Here is a 21,257-nt window from a genome sequence, read left to right as displayed (position 1 = left end):
ACTGCACAATTAATAACATAGATGTAATAACATGATTAAAATAAAATAAAGGTAGTAACACAATTAATAACATGTATTGAATATTAACAAAAAATTACCCTGGCGTATATGACTTCCCAATACCTGGAAGAGTACTCCATCTACGAAAAATTTAAACTTGTGAGAACAAATTTCCATATTGGACAAAGCAAAATTCTTGTTGTGATGGTTAAATTTTATCACCTATTGATGAGTGGGAAGACATATGATTGACGCTTAACTGATGCCAAGAATGGCATCTTGTAAAGCACCAAGGACTGCAACAATACCAGGCAACCGCCTATGTCCACGGCACAGTGCTATATTGTCCGAAAAAGCTCGCGATACAATGTAGCCAGTACTACTGAGCCCCAACTATACGAACGGGTAACTTATAAATCCTGCAACAGGGGCAAGTACATCAAGTGTACCTTATTATTGTTTGCATTCGGCATGAGTACCCCCTATGAGATGCATTATATACGCTCGAACGGCGCATATCAAATCCCGCTTAGTGGCATTATTCAGTAAATATTTGAAATTTGCCTTCAGCCATGAAAATCTTAAAGTCGTTAATTTATCATCACCAACATCGGGCAAGTGCCCCAATAAGTCATCACAAAGAGTCTTCGGATCAAACAATGTACTAAAACTCTTGACAGCAAAACCATCAATGGGAAGCCTCAATTGTAGTGCAACATCTTCTAGCGTGATGGTGCACTCCCCACACGACAAACGAAAGGTGTAGGTCTCCAGGCGCCACCACTTGACCAACATGGAGATCAAGTCGTACTTCAAATCAAACATGCAGATCAATACTGCCGATCTGAATCTATATGCCTCCAAGTATGGCATAATACGTTCATTCGACAAATAACCCACACCGTTGACGCGACCCCTCAGTACGCGGTAAGGAAGCTCACCCTGACCACATATTTAACCGTAATAGTTAATGTATGCAATTAAATAAAAAAATTAAGTGCAAGCTTATAAGGTAACCCCTGAATAACAAATTACAATTTTATTACCGATAAATCAATCGTATTTGATGTATTATTTGTTTCTATGATCAAAGAAGCCATTTCAATATCTGCAGTTTCACGCAAAAATTTAATCATCGCCTTAACAAATTAAGAAAATGAATTTTGTACCGTTTTGTTATTTTTTGAAGAATTACTAATATTTTTACACATATAAACAAATTAATAACAACGCAATTTGAAGAATTACTAATATTTTTTGAAGAATTATTTTGCACATACTTTTTTCAAAACAATCTCATTTATTTATTTTTTCACTTTTTATCCCAATAACAAATTTTTTGTTACACAACATATCTTAAACATTTATAAAATGTAGTTCTTTTACCATAATAATCCAAGAAAATTAATTAAATTTTATTACGTAAAATATTTTTAACATTTATAAAATATAGTTCTTTTACCACAATAATCCAAAAAAATGATTAAATATCAAAATGGACCACCATAAAAATTTGAAGCAAATAACCCATTTCGATTTTTTAAGCAAACAATCCATTTCGGTAATTTATTTCTACCAAATGCACCATTTTGATAGACAATCCTCTAGGCATACCATTTCAGTTACTTTTTTTCTTTTTGTATTTATGGGATAACAAAGCTAACAAACAAATATATAATAATTACAAATAAAAATTTGAAATGATCACATTCTTGGACATAATAATCGTCTTTATACTAGTTAATTAAAAAAACAAAAAAAAACAAAAAAAACTAATGTTAAAATAAACTATCAACAAAACAAACTATTGTTATTTACATTTACAAAAAAACTATCCCAAAATTACAAAATAAAAAACAAATATTAAAAAAACAATTAGAAACATACCTTTCATTTATTCAAACACACCTTTCCTACAACATAAAAAAACCAAACAAACTAACACAATCATTTATAAAATAAACAAATAGAAAAATTAAATTCACAAACAAACCTTCTTCTTCCTCCTCCTCCTTTCACGGTGAACCAAGCAAAACCAAAAAATTTTTTCTTCCTTTTTCTTTCTTCATAGTGGTCCATCTATATAAGCATGAAAAATGAAAAAAAAAATACAAACACTTGGGTTAGGACTCATGACCGAGTGGTCACATTAGACTAGTGGTGTCGCCTATTGCCAGTCTCCACCTGACTAGTGTCGTCTGCTGCCAGCCCTCCACCTGACGGTGCTGCTGATGGGGACCCTTCTACAGCCCTCCAAGTCCTGATGCCACCTACTTCTTAACAACTACTTTTTAAAATTATTTTAAATTATTAATTTATTTTTTTAAACCGTGTAATTAACTGTAGTTGTGTTTTTCATGCTAGTGCCCATCTCTCCCCCTCCACCTTTAAAAAAATATTTTTGAAAAAAAATACATCATTTTGTAATGATGTGTTAGTGATTGTGTCAGAAGAAGTTTGGATGCCACCCATCTCCCTCCCTCCACCCCTTGAGACTGTTTCAAACACCCCATTTTGATAAATAATAGTATTGACATACCATTTTAATATTTAATTTTTTAAAATGTATTATATAGGTAAAAAAGCCCTCCAACCAATTCAACATTTAAAATGGAATGAAAGCAAACAACATGATATCAATTGACATTTGTAATGCCCTTACCTTTTCCAAAAGAAACATAATTTGTTTCGTAAAAGTATCATAGAGGCTTTTGTATTAAGAGTCAGATTACATTTTACCTTTTTTCCTAAGAAAATGGGTAAATTAATCAATGTACATTAAATCAAAGAGCAGACTGATTCTTTTGTTATAAATTTCATCCATTTATAATTTTAAGAACTGCCTTGTACGTCAAAATGAGGTACACGTGACATGTCACATGTAATTGTTTGATTGTTCTATCTACCACAACAATTTTTAACCAATTTTTAACAATAGAAATGAATAAAATTTTAAATAGAAAGTACCGATTTGCTTTTTGATCTAACGTACAGGGACTATTTACTTATTTGTTAATAAATAGGACAAAAATGCAATTTAGCTCCTAATATAGGAGCCTTCATGATACTTTTACCTAAAAACAACTTATTACATTAAAGAGCATCCTTCAATACCAACAAATATTTAAATCAATTGTTTCATAACTTGTGAAATTTTTATTAATTATTTAAAAATATTTAAAATTAATATTTCATATATTATAATATTAGTAAATTTAAATATCATTTAAATTAATTTATTTTTTACTATTGCATCTAAATGTGCATTTTAACTAATTCATAATAGTTGATCGAGTCTTAACTTGATTAGAATGAGTATTGTTGTCAATGTAGGAGAACATGAGCTTGAGTATGCTGAAGTGCATTATCTTTCTATTTATGGGTTGGGAAACAATCTCATTATGGGTTTTGATTATATCTACCTTCTTTTTTTTGACCAATGCCTAGAATTATACATAGCCCCCCACTATCCCATAATAATAGGACAATGCGCTTCAGCACACTTGAACTCACGTCCTCCTACATTGACAATAATACCCATGCCAATCGAGTTAAGACTCAATCGATATAATGAAATTATTTTTGTATGATAGTCTGTGACAATTTCCTAAGCAAGCATAATATTATCACCAATGTTCCTAGTTTTGATAAATAATTTATTAATTTTTTATATTTTATTCTAATTATATACTTTTATTACGCTTAAATTAATTACTTCTACTCCAGGAAATCTTTAACTTAAATTTTCATCCAGAGCAAAACATTGAAATGTGTCTTATAACTTGATTTAAACTAGCTTTGAAAACATGAGACGATTCGAAGTTTTTTAATTTAATTTTAATTTTAATTAAATAAATAAAAATAATTAAATTCTAATAAAAAATAACATATAATTAAATGAAGGTAAAAATCGATTTATAAACAAGTTTAGTTTCATCCTTTTTAAAATAATTGTAATAACGATTATTATAAACACTACTCCACCTAATGATTGATGCACTTTTTAAAGTTATCTTTCAATCTCCTCTTTTTTCTTTTCATCCAACCATGTAAGGGGAATCCAAAAAGTTTTTTAATTTTAATTATATTATTTTTATACATCAAAATATAAGTTTATTATGTATTAATTTATAAATTCATCATTTTTGAAGGACTTAAACAATTTTTTTTCATTTTTAGGAGATCTAAAGTATAATTTTACTATATATTAATGAATAATTTCTTTATTTATAAGAGGATTAAATTGAAAATTTTTTATTTTTAAGGGGCCAAAGTGTAATTTCACTACATATTAATTTATAGTTTCTCTATTTATAAGAGGACTAAATTGAAATGTTTCATTTTTTTTGGGGTAAGGCGCTTGCATGGCCCTCAAATTTGCCTTTGCATATCCACAGTCTCTTTTCTTTGTCATTCAATTATTAACATTGTTGACGCCATTTTTTGGATAAAAACGGGGTCGACTTGGATTTTGAAAAATGAAAACAAAAATGGGAGTCGCCACCAATCCTTTTTGATAAGGTGTGATCGGATCACCTTGAAAAGTGGTTGTTTTTAATAAACGATTTGATTTTATTAAAACAACGATTCAGAAAAACGGGTTCGGGAGTCGGTTACGTACGAGGAAGGATTAGTACCCTCGTAACGCCCAAGATTGGTACTTAGTTAATTAATTATTGTCTTAGTGTCGAAAATTGAAAACTTTGAAGAGATTTAAAATACGATCCTCTATTTAAAAAAAACTTACATAAATCAAGTTACTTGTTAAGACCCTCTCATTTCAGAAAGAGAAAATGACATACCCAATACATTAGGGCACGATATTTTACCTCTTCAGAAATGAGCTTGTCTAAAAAACTTGCACGATAAAATTTAAAAAGGTATTCAATTGTTTAAATCATGTAAAAAATTGCAACCCAATATGTTAAGGTACAATTTCTCATAATATTAAACATTGAATATTGCATTTATACGAAAAATCCTTGTCTCGAGAAAACAACGTGTCATATCCAATGCATTAGGACGCGACGTGTTGAATTCCCAATAACGAACTTTTAGTTATGTTTTATAAAAAATAGTTTCGATTATTTAAATTCAACGAAGGAAATCAGAACCCAATACGTTAGGGCTTGATTCTCTCAAAGATTTCAAATATCAAGAATTATTTTTATTTTAAAATTTTTCCGTTTTTGACGAATCCGAGTAAAAAATGAATGTAAAATAACAATAATGATGATAATGCAAATAAAATAATACAAACATAGGCTATAAAATAAAATAAATAAAATGACAAACTAATATGATACACAATAGCGAGCATATGATCTGTGAAATTAAAACATTCATTCTAAATAACGCGAATACGAATAAGTAAATAAACAAAGGAAATGAACAGCATTATGGAAATGTAAAAAAGGTATACATATGTATATATTACAAGATTATTATTCATGAAAACATATGTAAGTAAATGCATACATATATGCATAGAAACGTACGTACATACATGCATACATAAATTCTAAAAGACACATAAAAGTATATTTTTATATACATGTATTTATATAAAAAATGTGCATATACATATATTTGTTTATAATACAATAAATTTTAAAATTTAAATGAAAATGTGCAAATGAGCAAACAAGAACAATAATGAATAATACCAATGGTGATAATATTAAACTTATTAGTTTTAAATAAAAATTAATAAAAAAATAAAAACACAGAATAATAAAAAAAGACTAAATTAAAAATTAAAATGAATTTCGGGGTTAAAACTATAAATAATTAAAAGAATAGTCCAGGGACCAGAATAAAACGCGCTAAAAGGGCGAAGGACCAAGCAGGCAATATTCTCAACCCTAGCACGCAGTGTTTAGACGCGGACTAAAATGAAATGCGATAAAAATCAGGCGGCGGAATTAAAAAAAAGAGATGGGACCAAATTGCACAACAACGCGAAAGCAGAAGGACCCAGCGCATAAATATCCCTTTTTAAGAAAACACGCGGATCCTCCCCCACGGTCGGGTCACCGCGCGGGTCAGGGCCAAAACGGCGTCGTTTTGGCACCTAACCCTTAATATCAAAACGACGCCGTTTTAACAAGATCTACTATCTACGATCTACTCTGCTGCCAAATACAGGAAGACAAGATCTGCTATCTACGATCTACTCCTCTGCCAAATACAGGAAGACAAGATCTGCTATCTTTAATTTGTTCCGCTGCAAACTCAGGGAGGCGAGGCTTGTGTCTTTGATCTGCTTCACTGCCAGTACAAGAAGACAGGATCTACTGCTTCTAGTCCATTCCTCTGTAATTTCTAAGAGATAGGACTTGATATGATGACTTCAATTCATCCCACTACAACTTCAGGGGTATGAGTAACTTCATTAATATGCTCTCTGGGGAACATGACCTATAAAGTTCATTTTATGAACCTATTTATGCCTAATGACTAGGATGTTATGATCAGAACGAATCAAATGCTCCTAACTAGGTGTGTATGAATGATATTTGCATGGATGCAGAATGTTATGAGAATCATCCCTTTTTAATGTTAGGGTTGTCATTGCTCGTTATTCAATAAGGTTTTATTACCAACACGTCAGAATACTATCTTTTCTCGGCTGGTAACACTCATCTCTTACTTAGCCGGATTGCCCCCACTGTAATCTTCAGAGTTCAATCTGTTGTAATCTTCAAGGTTCAGTCCACTGTAATTTTGGGACATAAAATTCGAGTCATCTTCCTCCCACTGAGTATAAGATCTGACTTTTCTCAATCCTCTCCCACTGTAATTCAGGGATACAGGATTTGAATCTCTTTGGTCTTCTACACCATTCCCAAGGTGTCGTACCAAATGTTTATGCATGATTGAGGAATTTTCTCTTCCAAAAACCTTTTTTTATCACTCGGTGATCATTTCTCGTTTGTTCATTGAAGCTTTGTCACCAACTCGACATTTTGTCATTTTGTTCAATTCATGCTTGGACCACAAAATCTGAAAGGATAGTCTTAATTTAGACTTTTCCTTCTCAGACATTTCACCCATTAAACTTAGTGTGCTCTAAACAATAGTCTTGTTTCAGGTTCTTGTATTGTTTAGAAGCTTTCAGAGTAATATGTAAAACTCCCTTTGTTCGAATTTTAACAGCCCATTAATCTTTATTTCAATGGAAAATGCTTGAAAAAGATTATCACAACGGGAAAGGTGAAATCTTATTGAGAGCAGAGCTCTGAACAAAGAAATTAATTAGGATAGCAAATTTTGCTAAGATTCAAAATGAATAAGATGAAAAGGATTATCACAATGGACAAGATGGAATTTTATTGAGAACAAAGCTCGAAATAAATAAATAATCAAGATAGCAAATTTGATAAGATACGATGAGAATAAATTAATCAAGATGACATATTTTGCCAAAATAAAAATGAATAAAATGGAAACAGGTGCCCCAGATATCATAGCATGAGCTTCTCTGCCCCAAACTTCTTGAGGACCCTTTCGAACTTGATATGTGTCTAGAAGTCCTAGAAGACTTTGTTGATGCCCCAATATGTAGCATCTCTCCTTCTTATTAATTCAGAGAGGACAAGGCTACCACATGCCCCACTTTTGATCAAAATTTGAATTGCCCATTCCTGGGTTTTCAATTCAAAACCCCTTTGGTCTCAAGGCGCCCTTTGTGGGTTTTCACCTAGGCTTCTCATTTTTCTTTTTCTTCTTTTATTTTCTTTTTTCCTTTTCTTTTTTCTTTTTTTCTTTTTTTCTTTTTTTTTTAACATTTTTTGATTGAATTCGCACTTGCAGGATCAGGTAAGTCCTTGCTATCCGTTCTGGTCGAAATCAACACTTCTCTAAATAAAGCCTTCCACATAAGGTTCTTTTCAGTTTCATATCCTCTTTCTTCTAAAGTCCTTTTTGTATAGAGAGGATTTTCTTCGATGTTAGGTCTCATTCATAGAACTCTCTAAGGCGAACCTTCTTTGGTGAGCTCACGTATTTTGTTTTAGATGTATTTGACCGAGACAGATAACTTTGCACATTTCTCTTCAATCGGGATCTGATCCAACACTCGGAGAGAAGGAATCTTGACCTCAATGAGCAAAACTGCGATGAGCCAATGTGTTGCCCCAGTAGCGGTTTTTTCGATCCTTTTTTGTTTTTTGTTTTTTTTTTGCTCCCACTGCACCGTGCATTTTGGGGAAAAATGTGTTAACCTTGAACAGACTGCAAACTTCTGATATCGTGCCATTGTTCAACTTTCGTGCATTGTCAGATATGCTCCTTTTTGGCATTCCATACTGACATATGATTTTTCAAGAATTTGCAGACTGTAGGCTTTGCGACATCAGCATATGAAGCAGCTTCTGCCCACTTAGTGAGGTAATTGATGACCATAAAGATAACCGTCAAAAACCTTAGGTGAGATTGGCCCTATGACATCTGTGCCCCACATAGAGAAAGGCCATGGCTTCCATTGATTCTTTGTAAGGTAGAATCTTGTTCTCCCGTCCTTAACAAATCAGGAGATAAGCTACAGTCTCAGTTATCTCCAAAGTCCTTAAGTTTAATCTAGACATATATCCTGCTCAAAAGGAGGTTCTGAGTCAATAGCAGTGTCGCTTATATCATTGATATCTGGAGACCTATTATAGGGACGAAAGTAGATCCAAAGAATAAAAGAATCTAAGAATATTTACCTGTATAGTATGATTATGAATGAAATGGAAACAATAAAAGAATATTTGTTCAAAGTGAGAAACAAAGATGCATTTTATTGAAATAAAAATGTTGGACATAAGCCTATCTCACAAAAAGATTCTTATTGCCCCTAGGCTTAGAGCAATAAGCGTGTTTTGGACATTACTCTGAATTAGCTTTAAAAAATACAAGGATTTCTTCCACAGTCCCACTATTCAAAATGCTTCCAAGTGTGTTCTCCTTACCAACCCCCTTTTTGGATACGATGTTAATGCTATGATAGCCGGCGGTTATGACCCTCGGTTGGCCCACAATGATCGATTTGGGATACCCTTCATTATACATGCTCGGGTTGCTTACTTCATTTTTTTTTGTTCTTTGGGGTTGATCTTTTGACGCTTTCTCCCGTATCTATCTTCCCACTTCTTATGGCATTTTCAATCATCTCGCCAGACATTACCATATCTGAGAAGCTCATAGTTGCACTTCCCAACATGTGGTTAATGAATGGGGCTTTCAGAGTGTTGATGAAAAGCACCGTGGTTTCTTTTTCCAGAAGAGGTGGTTGGACTTGTGTCGCTACCTCTGTCCATTTTTGGGCATACTGTCTGAAGCTCTCACTTTACTTCTTTTCCAAGTTCTGCAGTGTAATTCTGTCAGGTGTCATGTCTGTCACGTGACCATATTGCTTCATAAAAGCCTGTGCCAAGTCCTTCCATGAGTGGATGTTGGCACGACTCAACTGGTTGTACCATTTGGCAGCCGACCCGATCAGACTATCTTGGAAGCAATGAATTAACAATTGATCGTTATTAACATATCCTGTCATTCTTCGACAGAACATCGTGATGTGAGCTTCAGGACAAATAGTCCCATTATATTTTTCGAATTCTGGAGCCTTGAATTTTGGCGGGAGTACTAGATCTGGGACCAAACTTAGATCATTGGTGTCAACCCCGCAATGGTAATCAGCATTCTCTATTGCTTTAAGTTTTTCTTCCAACCACCTATACCGATCTTCGAGTTGCTTTGGTAGTTCTACCCTTGCTCCTGCCATTTCGTCTAAATCAGGAACTACAAGATTGGTTGGATTGTCCCCCTGATTGGAACCTGAGCCTATTTGGTAATTCACCGGAGCCGAGGCACTGGCCTGATATTGTTGGGGTACGGGTGCCCCTTGTAGATTTGCCTCCGGTTGTCCCTGGGTATTAGTTGGAGTGAAACTCGGTGGATAGGTAGGGTCTTCATAATCATCTCCAAGATTGACCGCAGGGCTTTTCCCCTTATCATGCCCCCTAGCCGCTAACTGCATCAATCGGTTCAATAAATTTCTTTGGGACTCTTCCATGTTTTGTTGGATCTTTTCTAGTTGTTCTTGCATCTGGGCTTGCATCTGTTCTTGCAATTGCTCTAATCTCTCTAGTCTTTGATCTATTTCTTTGGTTTTGCGGTGATTACCGTAGTAATATCTAGTTGGCCGATTTTTGTTGGTTTCCAGGGCAACTGAAATAATATTTACCTAATTAGGTTCATTTTGTGAAAATCTAATGCATATGATGCAATGTAATGCAAATGCATGGAATGAATGCAAAAAGAAAGAGACGCATTGATTCTGAATTCAATTATATTAAAACAACTTTTCTAGAAGACAAATTTCTTTACATAAAATGGATTACATATGCGGTTTTGCCCTCATATTCCAGGCGAATATGTCGATAGTTTCCTTTATATCCGGATGCTAGGATCAAAGCTTGCAAAGTTTCCAAATTCTGTCTCTTCCAAGCCACGACTCGTTGCTCACTCCGCGATGCTCTTCTTTAGTTTCTTTTGAGATGTGACGGCTCTCGAATAATCTTTATCGGTTTGAATCCTCAGGCAGCGAAGTATAGTCGTATATTCCTCCACGAACTTTCAACCTTTTCTCGTTGTGCTTAATCGGCCCATATTCGGGTAGTCACATTATATTCCACTTTATCAAGAAATTCATTTTCCATGACAAGTTTTTCTATTTAGCAATCAAATTTGAATCAACACCTCTTTTCTATGATGAAAATGCAGTGCGATTATAACCAAAACAAAATAGGTTAGTACAAAGCAAAAGCAAACAAAAAAATAGAGTACCTATTCGAGTAACCGCTAAGGGTTTAAAGTGGTTCTACCAAGGGTGGGCTCCTAAGGTCATCTACATGTGGTTTGGGTTCTAAAACGAAGGTACCCGAACCAGTAGATTCCTCAATCCTCACCCATTATAGGCTCATATAGACCGAGTTCAGTTCAGGGGAATACATTTCCCTATGGCTGTACAGAGATGAAAATCCCACGAAGACATAGGTACGGATGTATCCGGAAAGCAATCCACTATCCTGCACGGAGGTGAAAACCTCAGAAGGACTAGTTTCTCACTCCCACTTAAGAGGGTGTGACCCGCGGTCATGCAATGCAATGTGCAAAAATATCAAAAGGCTTGAATCAAAAAATAAACATATTAAAGACCACAAAAATGACAGACAAATTGCAACGAAAGGATCGTACATTTAAACCAAATTTTCAATTTTCGACAGAAAGACAAAAATTAATCAACACGTGGCCTGACTCTCTTTTTAAATCCCCAGTGGAGTCGCCAGGTTGTTGACACCATTTTTTGGATAAAAACAGGGTCGACTTGGGTTTTGAAAAATGAAAACAAAAATGGGAGTCGCCACCAATCCTTTTTGATAAGGTGTGATCGGATCACCTTGAAAAGTGGTTGTTTTTATTAAATGATTTGATTTTATTAAAACAACAATTTTGGTTCACATAACTCAGAAAAATGGGGTCAGGAGTCGGTTACGTACGAGGAAGGATTAGCACCCTCATAACGCCCAAAATTGGTACCTAGTTAATTAATTATTGTCTTAGTGTCAAAAATTGAAAACTTTGAAGAGATTTAAAATACGATCCTCTATTTAAAAAAAACTTACATAAATCAAGTTACTTGTTAAGACCCTCTCGTTTCAGAAAGAGAAAATGACATACCCAATACATTAGGGCACGATATTTTACCTCTTCAGAAATGAGCTTGTTAAAAAAACTTGCACGATAAAATTTAAAAAGGTATTCAATTGTTTAAATCATGTAAAAAATTGCAACCCAATATGTTAAGGTACAATTTCTCATAATATTAAACATTGAATATTGCATTTATACGAAAAATCATTGTCTCGAGAAAACAACGTGTCATATCCAATGCATTAGGACACGACATGTTGAATTCCCAATAACGAACTTTTAGTTATGTTTTATAAAAAATAGTTTCGATTATTTAAATTCAACGAAGGAAATCAGAACCCAATACGTTAGGGCTTGATTCTCTCGAAGATTTCAAATATCGAGAATTATTTTTATTTTAAAATTTTTCCGTTTTTGACGAATCTGAGTAAAAAATGAATGTAAAATAACAATAATGATGATAATGCAAATAAAATAATACAAACATAGGCTATAAAATAAAATAAATAAAAGGACAAACTAATATGATACACAATAGCGAGCATATGATCTGTGAAATTAAAACATTCATTCTAAATAACGCGAATACGAATAAGTAAATAAACAAAGAAAATGAACAGCATTATGGAAATGTAAAAAAGGTATACATATGTATATATTACAAGATTATTATTCGTGAAAACATATGTAAGTAAATGCATACATATATGCATAGAAACGTACGTACATACATGCATACATAAATTCTAAAAGACACATAAAAGTATATTTTTATATACATGTATTTATATAAAAAATGTGCATATACATATATTTGTTTATAATACAATAAATTTTAAAATTTAAATGAAAATGTTCAAATGAGCAAACAAGAACAATAATGAATAATACCAATGGTGATAATATTAAACTTATTAGTTTTAAATAAAAATTAATAAAAAAAATAAAAACACAGAATAATAAAAAAAGACTAAATTAAAAATTAAAATGAATTTCGGGGTTAAAACTGTAAATAACTAAAAGAATAGTCCAAGGACTAGAATAAAACGCGCTAAAAGGGTAAATGACCAAGCAGGCAATATTCTCAACCCTAGCACGCAGCGTTTAGACGCAGACTAAAGTGAAACGCGATAAAAATCAGGCGGCCGAATTAAAAAAAAATAGATGGGACCAGATTGCACAACAACGCGAAAGCAGAAGGACCCAGCACGTAAATATCCCTTTTTAAGAAAACACGCGGATCCTCCCCCAGGTCCGGTCACCGCGCGGGTCAGGGCCAAAACGGCGTCGTTTTGGCACCTGACCCTTAATATCAAAACGGCACCGTTTTAAAATGCTTATAAAAGCTAAGAAAACCCTAAAAATTCATTTTTTAGCAGCTTCTAAAAAAATTTGAGAGCACTCCTTGGCTCCCCAGCCCTCAAAGCTCCAGCCTAAGGTTTGGCAAAAGGCTCCGGCGCACCTCGCCGTATCTCCGATGCAAGCGGTGGCCGGAGGTGCAAAATAGGCCTTTTTTTAGCCCCGATTGAAGCCAAACCACCTAGAACCCGGATTCAAGGCGAAATTCTTTGAAAGTTGAGCCAAACCCAAAAAGAAAAGGAGTTATTCGTTCGCCTTCCCCTCTCTCCAGCACGGCGTAGGTAAGGTTTTTTTATTTTTTTGTTTAAAAGGTTTGTAGAAAATAAACAATAAAATAAAATAAATAAAAAAGAAACGTAAAACAGAAAAAAGAAGAAGAAGATGCACTGTAGCCAACCTTTTTTTATCTACTTTTTTTTGTATTCACTAGTGTTGTTAAAAAAATACAAAGATAGTGTTTTTGCTTTTATAACCTATCTATTTCAATTTTCTATTATTTTTTGCTGCTCTTTGCGTGTTTGCTCTGTTTTGCAGGTGTCAGGGAAGCTGGTGGAGCAGGTGGACGAAATAATGGCGATGGCAGAGGGCAAGTGGTGCGGCGCCATAGATTAGGAGGCTAGGGTTTCTTTTTTTGTTTAGGTTATGGGCTGTTAGGGTTAGATTTAGGTGGGTTGGAATTTGGGTTTTTATTGGACCATCTGATTTGGGTTTATTTGTTTTATTTTCTCTGGTGGGACGGGCAAATTTGGGCTTCTACAAAAATGTTTACACTTTGATCACTTAATTTTAAAAAGTTACAAATTGATCACTAAATTGTACGTAAGTTACAAGTTGGTCACTGTCTTGTTAAGTAGCTAGTGGATGTCAGATGAGGGGATGGGTAAATTAACTATTTGGATCACTCAATTATTAGTAACTTAACGATTTGGTCACTCAATTTCAAAAAGTTACAAGTTGGTCATTGAAATATTAGTAAGGTTACAAGTTTACACTTTGATCACTCAATTTTTGCACCATTACTTTGCAACCCATAATCCAAATTGTATCAATAATAACTTAAGCCCTAAACCCTAACAAAGCCATTGTCAACCCAATGCCTCATATTTAACCTAACCAATTAAGCAATCCTTCATTCTTAACCTACTAACCATTTCACCTTTGGCCAAAACCATAACTTCAAAAAAGTCCACAATCAAGTTATTCACACACCCTTACCCTACCAACAACCAAATATCACCATAATTAAAAGCAAAGAAAAATACAAATAAAAGAAGGAAGATAATTCATATTTTAGGAAGCCCCAACCAAGACTTATAGAAGCAAAAGGACAAAATAAAATCAATGAAAAGAGAATCAAAATATAAAAAAGGAAACTCAAATGTTTTAGATTCAGTCAATCAATCCAAAAGGTCAAGGAGAAAATCTCACTAAGAATACAAACATATTTGAGTCAGGTAGTCATCCAACAACGATGGATGGAGATTGGAGAGCTTTTCCGTTAAGGTTTCAAGTTTAAATTAGCGGAGTTTCAGACCATTTCAAGAAAAATTAAACCATAAAGTTGAAAAGAAGAGGGGCAAAACTTTGGTTTAGTGTGTTTCTTTGCCGAAGGAGGAGATAGGATGATGACGAGGTTATTGGAATACAATTGTGAAAGAGGTCCCTAAAACACTAAAACTTTTAAATAGTTTAGGACCAACTTGTAACTTTTTTAAATTGAGTGACCAAAGTGTAAACTTACAAATAGATGAGTAAGCTTGAGTGTAGTTTACCTTATGATGAATAGTGAGTTAACATCCATCAGACATCTATTAACAACTTAATGGCGCATTGACTTAAATGATAAGTTTTGAATAGTTTAGTGAACAATTTGTAAGTTTTTGAAATTGAATGATCAAAATGTAAACTTACTAATAATAGAATCACACTGGGTACAATTTACCTTTTTTTTTCCTAAAATATATCAAATAAAAAATTATGAAGATAGCATTATGAATAGACCTAATCATGGGCCGGGCAGAGACAATGTAAAATTTTAGACCCATTTTCTAGGTTTTGGCCCTGCCTGACCCGAAAAATGGGCTTAAAATTTTTTTCAAGCCCGAATCGGATAAAAAAACACTAAAATCGAGTCTGACCCATATCAATTTTTATATAAAAATGACTTTAAAAAAATATAATACATCAAATACACTAAAAACATTAAAATAAATGTTTCCCAACAAATTGAAAATACATTAAAAAAGTATTTATACTTAAATAACACTAAGATAGTTGCAATTTAACAAGTAAACGTCTCTAAAATAGTAGCAAAATTAATAATAAAACAAGAGTTATATAATATCCAAACAATAACAACAAAATAGTAGCAATATAATAACAAAATGACAGTAAACAACATAAAAAAAAGCAGTAAACGACAATGAAAAATTTAGGCAAATTTGGGCCGGGCCAAAAAAATCTTACCTGAGGCCTGACTAGTTTGGAAAACGGGCTTCATTTTTTTTATCCAAGCCCATTTTTTGGGCCTATATTTTTACCTAAATCCTCTCATTTTTCGGACGGACTTTCGGACCTAAGTGAGTGGCTCGATCCATGATCATCTCTAATTATGAATGGAATTCGCAATATGGCCTTCTATTTTTTTTTTCACTCTCCCTTTTTTCAACTTTGATTCAGGCTCATTAAAGTGCATTCGTGTAGGAGCATTTAGACTTGGATTGGCATGCAATGAAGTTGGATTTGTTTATAAGGAACCAGCTGAGCTTAGCTTAATAGATTCTGAGTTCACACTATTAGGTCATCTTGCACCTTCAATCACTCACCAACAAAAGAACTTACTTCCTAGCTAGATACCATATAGAGATGCTTGAAATTTTGCGCCTTCTCTGTCACCCACATGCACATAGAAGTAAAACCTTCACTGCTAGGAAATTCCTCGGCCAAAATAGGTTGTTTATTGTAATCCTATTTTGTAGCTCTAATCAAACAATTAAAGAGTTTGGACTAATTCGAATTTCATGTTATTATTATTAATAATATTATTGTTGATTTAATTATTTATTATCATTATAAATCTACATTATTATTTACAATTACTGTTAATTAATATTTATTACAAGATTATGACACACTTATAATTTATGACACACTTATAATGTAGGTGAAAAAAAATTATATAATAAGTATTAAAATTTGAGATCTTTTTTCTTTTAGTTTATAATACAAAGTATCCCACTTTCAACTATAAATAAAACATATATATATTATATAACAAGTAATTTTAAGTTTTGGAATTTTGGATTTTTTAAATTTATATACAAAGTATTTTTCTCCTTCTCCAAGTCCACCATATCTTCTCTCAAATTCAAAGTCAATATTTTATTTTTAACTATAAATAAAACATATATATTATTTTTAATGATTCGGAAATAGTGGAGTTGACAACGATTTGCATGAAAGAAAAAAGAAAAAAAAACAATGAAAGATGAAAATAAAGAGAGTGTAAAACAACAAAGCAAATGAAAAAACAAGTTGGATTAAAGTGAACGGGTATTTAATTTTTTTTATCTAAAGTTCAAAGACTAATTTTTTATGAGATTGGATATAGCAAAATTGGCTGCAAAATTCTCGATTTTTCCTTGTTGCAATTGCCTTCTTATATGAATTTTATTTATTTATTTTTAAGAATTTTTTTAACTTTTTTACAATTATTATTAATAAAATTTTAAAATATCAAAATGATTGTTTAACTATAGCTCAATGACCAAATTAACTATTAACCTTTTGAATTAAAGTGTACCGTATTTTTTTAATGGAAGTTAACAATCAAGAGACAAAAATATAACAATTTAATAATATTAGTGACTATTACGTAACTTTTGAAAGTTAGATAATCAAAATATAATTTTAAACAAAGTTTAGAGCAATTGGTGTAATTTACCCTTAATTAAAATATGAAGAAAAAACTACTAAATTGATAATTTTGAAGAATCTTTCGTATTAGATTAAATTTTACAAATGATTTTGAAATGGTAGAAATTAAAATAACACAATGTATAATTCACATAGTTCCATATGGCATATGATGAGTCCAAGACTTAGATCTGACATTTTGTAAGTTTACAGCCCCTTTTTTAACTATTCTGAAATTTACAGTTAACATACATATGTATATAAACTCACTTTTAATTTGAACAATCTCTAAGATGTGGAATCCAACCAATTTTATGACAGGAAAGATGAGATCTCACCTTCTTCCTAATTCTATGTCATCTAATCTTGAGCTTGGACCATAATCTGAATCACCTTTTGATCCTTGTGTTTGATTTACAATATGAACTCCCATGGTTGGGTGTGCAGTGAGTTGATTTGTAGTTTGAGCAGCCCCATCTCCATTGTTATCCGACAATTCCTCCAACAGTGCATCAAAATAAGCATAAGGCCCCCATCCTGTAAAACACATATCAATACATGAGACTCGAAATTAAAACAAATTATTTAAGTTCAAGAAAGATGGAAGAGAATGAAAGCATTACCATCATCATCGTATGGGTTTGGGAAGAACTGACGGTAGCAAAATGCAGAGACGACAAGGCCTGTAAAAATCGAACAATTCCAATGTAACCACATTTCCGATACGTATATCTATAAGAGATGTAGAGAAGAATACCTAGAAAACCACCAGCGAAGACATCGTTCCAATGGTGCCAATAGTCATCAACACGAGAAACGGCGACAAGAGATGCAGCGAGCAGAGGAATAACAGTGATGCAGAGTTTGGCGATATGTCCTTGGCGATCAAATGTATGGATTTTTCCTGCTAAGTACAGTGACAGATAACCTAACCCTGCAAATGACCCTGCAATGCAATATATCTTCTTTTTATTGTTTTCTGGATTATCTATCCTAAGCATAAAAATGGTTCTGAGAGAAGTACTTACAGGATGCATGACCGCTTGGGAAGCTCTTATGTCCTTCCTTTATGTCCGCTTTGTTTCCATGACACACAACGTTACCCCATTTATCATAAACCTGAGGAATAATGTTCATATCTATCAAATACATACCTATTTATATTGAATATACACATTCAGAAGATTTTTCTGGTTTAATTTTATATTCAGACGATTTTTAGAGAATCACGCTTTCATGTCTAAATATAAATATTGAACACTAATATTTTTTTAAAAAAAAATTCAGTAAAAAAAATATAGGTTAGTATTTGATATATTAATAATATATTTTGTTTTTTTAATTTTATTGGGCAAATTTTTTAAAAGATTTTATCAACTTTTTGGAATTTGTTAATTTTTTAAATATATATTTTTTAAAAAAATTTATGAATTATATACTTAAACCGTTAATGGTTCAATTAGTTTTCATCTAAAAGCAACTAATTTAACTAAATTTTAAAAATTAAAAGTTGAAATGACCCGAAAAGAAATAACAAAATAAATAAATGTTAAAAGTTAAATTTATCCTTCCGACTTCAAAAATACCAAGACTTACATCTTTTCCGTCGGGAAAGCAACGCCAGAAAAAATCTGGTCGAGGCCGACCGACAGCATCTTTGATTGCATCCGTGATAACAGCAGTAATTAGTACAGCAAACAACAGGCCTGCCCTTCAACATCATCAAAACCCGTTATATAAATATGCACACACACACGCACACACACAGGACTCTTCTGTTTTACTCCTTAAAGCAGAATGGGCATTACCTAAAACGCTGTGGTGAAGATCATACACATCTTTCCTCCGATAATAGAAGAAGATGGACACACAGATCGGTAACAAAACCGAGTAAATCTGATCAAACACATGTAATCAATGAATCCCGCAAGTAAAAGCATATTTTTATACAAAACGAAACAGCAAATGCTCTAATAAGCAGAAATCAATACTTACAGGAACAGCCCACAGTGGGACAGTGTTGTCTTTCATTGGATACCTGAGATCACCCATCATATCCTTTCCAACAAATCGATAAAATGGATGGATGACAAACAAACCAACTTCTATGATGACCAGAAGCATTAATATTAACCAATCATGTAAATGGTTCCAAGCCACTTTCGTTCCATATGTTCTAATCGGGTATTCGGCTCGCTTAGCCGCCTCCGTAGCTCTCTCCGACTGCGATGGCCCCTGCTGCTGCTGCTGCTGTCGCAGCCGCTGAAGATTCAAAACTTTAAGATTAGACGAGTTTCAACTTTATCCATATTAGATATGAGCACTACAAAACCTTGACATATTAATAATACGTAAAATATATACGGTAATAAAACTAGTTTTCTACAATAATAACCAATAAAAATGTGGAATTAATATTTTTAGTTGCATATTAACATGCATATAAGAATAAAATCAAATTACTCATTTGAGACAAAATTACAAAGATTAAAAAAATAAAATATATCACATGTCTGGACATATTGGCTGTGTTTTGATCATATTTTTATCTTCTCCAATTTTATTTTTATTCTTTTAATTTATCATTATTTCTCTGACATTTCTATTGTATAGAATTAAGTGAAGCTAAGGGTAGATTAAATATATATTTTTAGTCTCTGTCAAAAACTAATTCATTCAATTTTAATTTTTTTTGATTAAATGAAGAAATTATAATTTTAATTCCTCCTAAAAATTAAGAATTAAATTTAAGTTTTTTCTTTAAGAACTAAAATCTTTTAACATTTACATTTTTATAATTTTACTTAAATAAAGTTCCTCAAAACAAGAAAGGTACACTCCCCAACAGGAAAGGCCGTGGTTCATAGTAATGGCTACAAAACAAGAAAGGAATCATTAAAACAAATAAAGGAACACTCATATTAAGGAAAGTAAAAAACCAGAGCAAACCATGAAAAATAATTCTAGGAAGATTTGAAAATATATTTTGGACAGAGGTAAAAATAAAAAAAAGTTCAAATGATTTTGATAAAAGGAAACTAACCTGCAAAATGCCCTGGAATTTGAGAAAAGAGAAAAGCGATCTTAGTTTGCTCCAAGCCATAACCGGTGTGAAAATGGAACTCAGAGATTAAAGATTCAAAGATTCAAACACCAACAATGCATGGAATTTCCTAAACAAACATGGCCGGCACATTAATAGTAACAAATAATTAGACTAAGAAAAGAAAGAAAGAAAGAAAAACAGAATCTACATCTTTCCAACTTCAAAGCAAGATATAGAAAAAGATGTGATAAGGAGCCATTAGGGGTCAAATCAAAGCGAAAGCAAAAGCAAAAGCGAACGTAGACGAAAACGAAAACTTACCGTATAGTATACTACATATCAGTAATAGTAATGTTGCCCTGATAATCTTTTAGAACGATAATTCGGAAAACAAGAAAGATAGCATTAACCGAGAGAGAGAGAGAGAGAGGAAGGGATGGCTTGGAAATGAAAAGAAATGGGCGGGTGACGCTTAGTTTATGCGGTTTTCTCACTTTTTGTTGGTGGATGAATTGGCTGTTAAGGGCAGTGAAGGAAGAGGACGCCTTGATACTTTGCTTTCCTTTCGTTAGGGATGAATCCTGTAAATAATAGTAATAAATTCAAATAATATCTATAATTTTATTTAAGTTTCTCGTTAAATTGGATCGAGTTGAATTGAGTGAAAAAAATTTAAATTAGTCAAGTTAGCGAGTCCTATTTTATTATATTAACTCGATTTGAAATTTTCTCGAATCGAGTCGAGTGAAATTAAAGAATTAAACATGTCAAATTAAAATTTTGTTACAATATAACTAATTCCATATTAGAGCACAAAAATTTGAAACCATATATATTTGAAAACTTTTTCAAAGCAAAATAAAAAAAAAAATATTTTAGTATAATAAACTTGAATCACTAATAAATTTATTTAGATCCCAAAAATTATTATTGTTAAATTTTTTTAATTTTTTAACTTTCTTTATATATATTTTTAGAATCTTTTTTGAAATTTTTATAAGTATTTTACATTTTAAAAATTATTTTGTAATTTTTGTTGAGAGAGACTAATTTGCTCATTTTCAAACTTGACAAGGACCAAAATGGTATTTACACCAATCTGTTATTCGAATTATTTGAACTGTAAATTCATCTCGATTTGAACTTGAAACTTGAATTACTTATTTGAGTTGACTCAAATAATTTGATTTGATTAACTCAAAATTTAAATTTTTTTCTATTTTTTCAAATCGAATCAAGT

General features: G+C 32.4%; 1 protein-coding gene across 1 annotated transcript; it reads right to left on the bottom strand.

Moving 5' to 3' along the window:
• Nucleotides 1–17,036: 17,036 nt before the first annotated feature.
• LOC107904046 (lipid phosphate phosphatase 2) lies at nucleotides 17,037–20,571 on the bottom strand. The gene is made up of 9 exons (XM_016830316.2): nucleotides 20,339–20,571; nucleotides 20,015–20,144; nucleotides 18,967–19,233; nucleotides 18,780–18,867; nucleotides 18,568–18,677; nucleotides 18,000–18,090; nucleotides 17,729–17,917; nucleotides 17,595–17,654; nucleotides 17,037–17,508 (listed from the first exon to the last, which is right to left on the bottom strand). Exons 2-9 carry the CDS (start codon nucleotides 20,072–20,074, stop codon nucleotides 17,306–17,308), a joined length of 1,068 nt encoding a protein of 355 aa, XP_016685805.1. The 5' UTR covers nucleotides 20,075–20,144; nucleotides 20,339–20,571; the 3' UTR covers nucleotides 17,037–17,305.
• Between the last annotated feature and the right edge of the window lie 686 nt (nucleotides 20,572–21,257).

Source organism: Gossypium hirsutum, chromosome D05 (assembly GCF_007990345.1).
Source record: "Gossypium hirsutum isolate 1008001.06 chromosome D05, Gossypium_hirsutum_v2.1, whole genome shotgun sequence".
NCBI classification, from domain to species: domain Eukaryota; kingdom Viridiplantae; phylum Streptophyta; class Magnoliopsida; order Malvales; family Malvaceae; genus Gossypium; species Gossypium hirsutum.
This window is presented reverse-complemented; position numbering and strand designations above follow the sequence as displayed.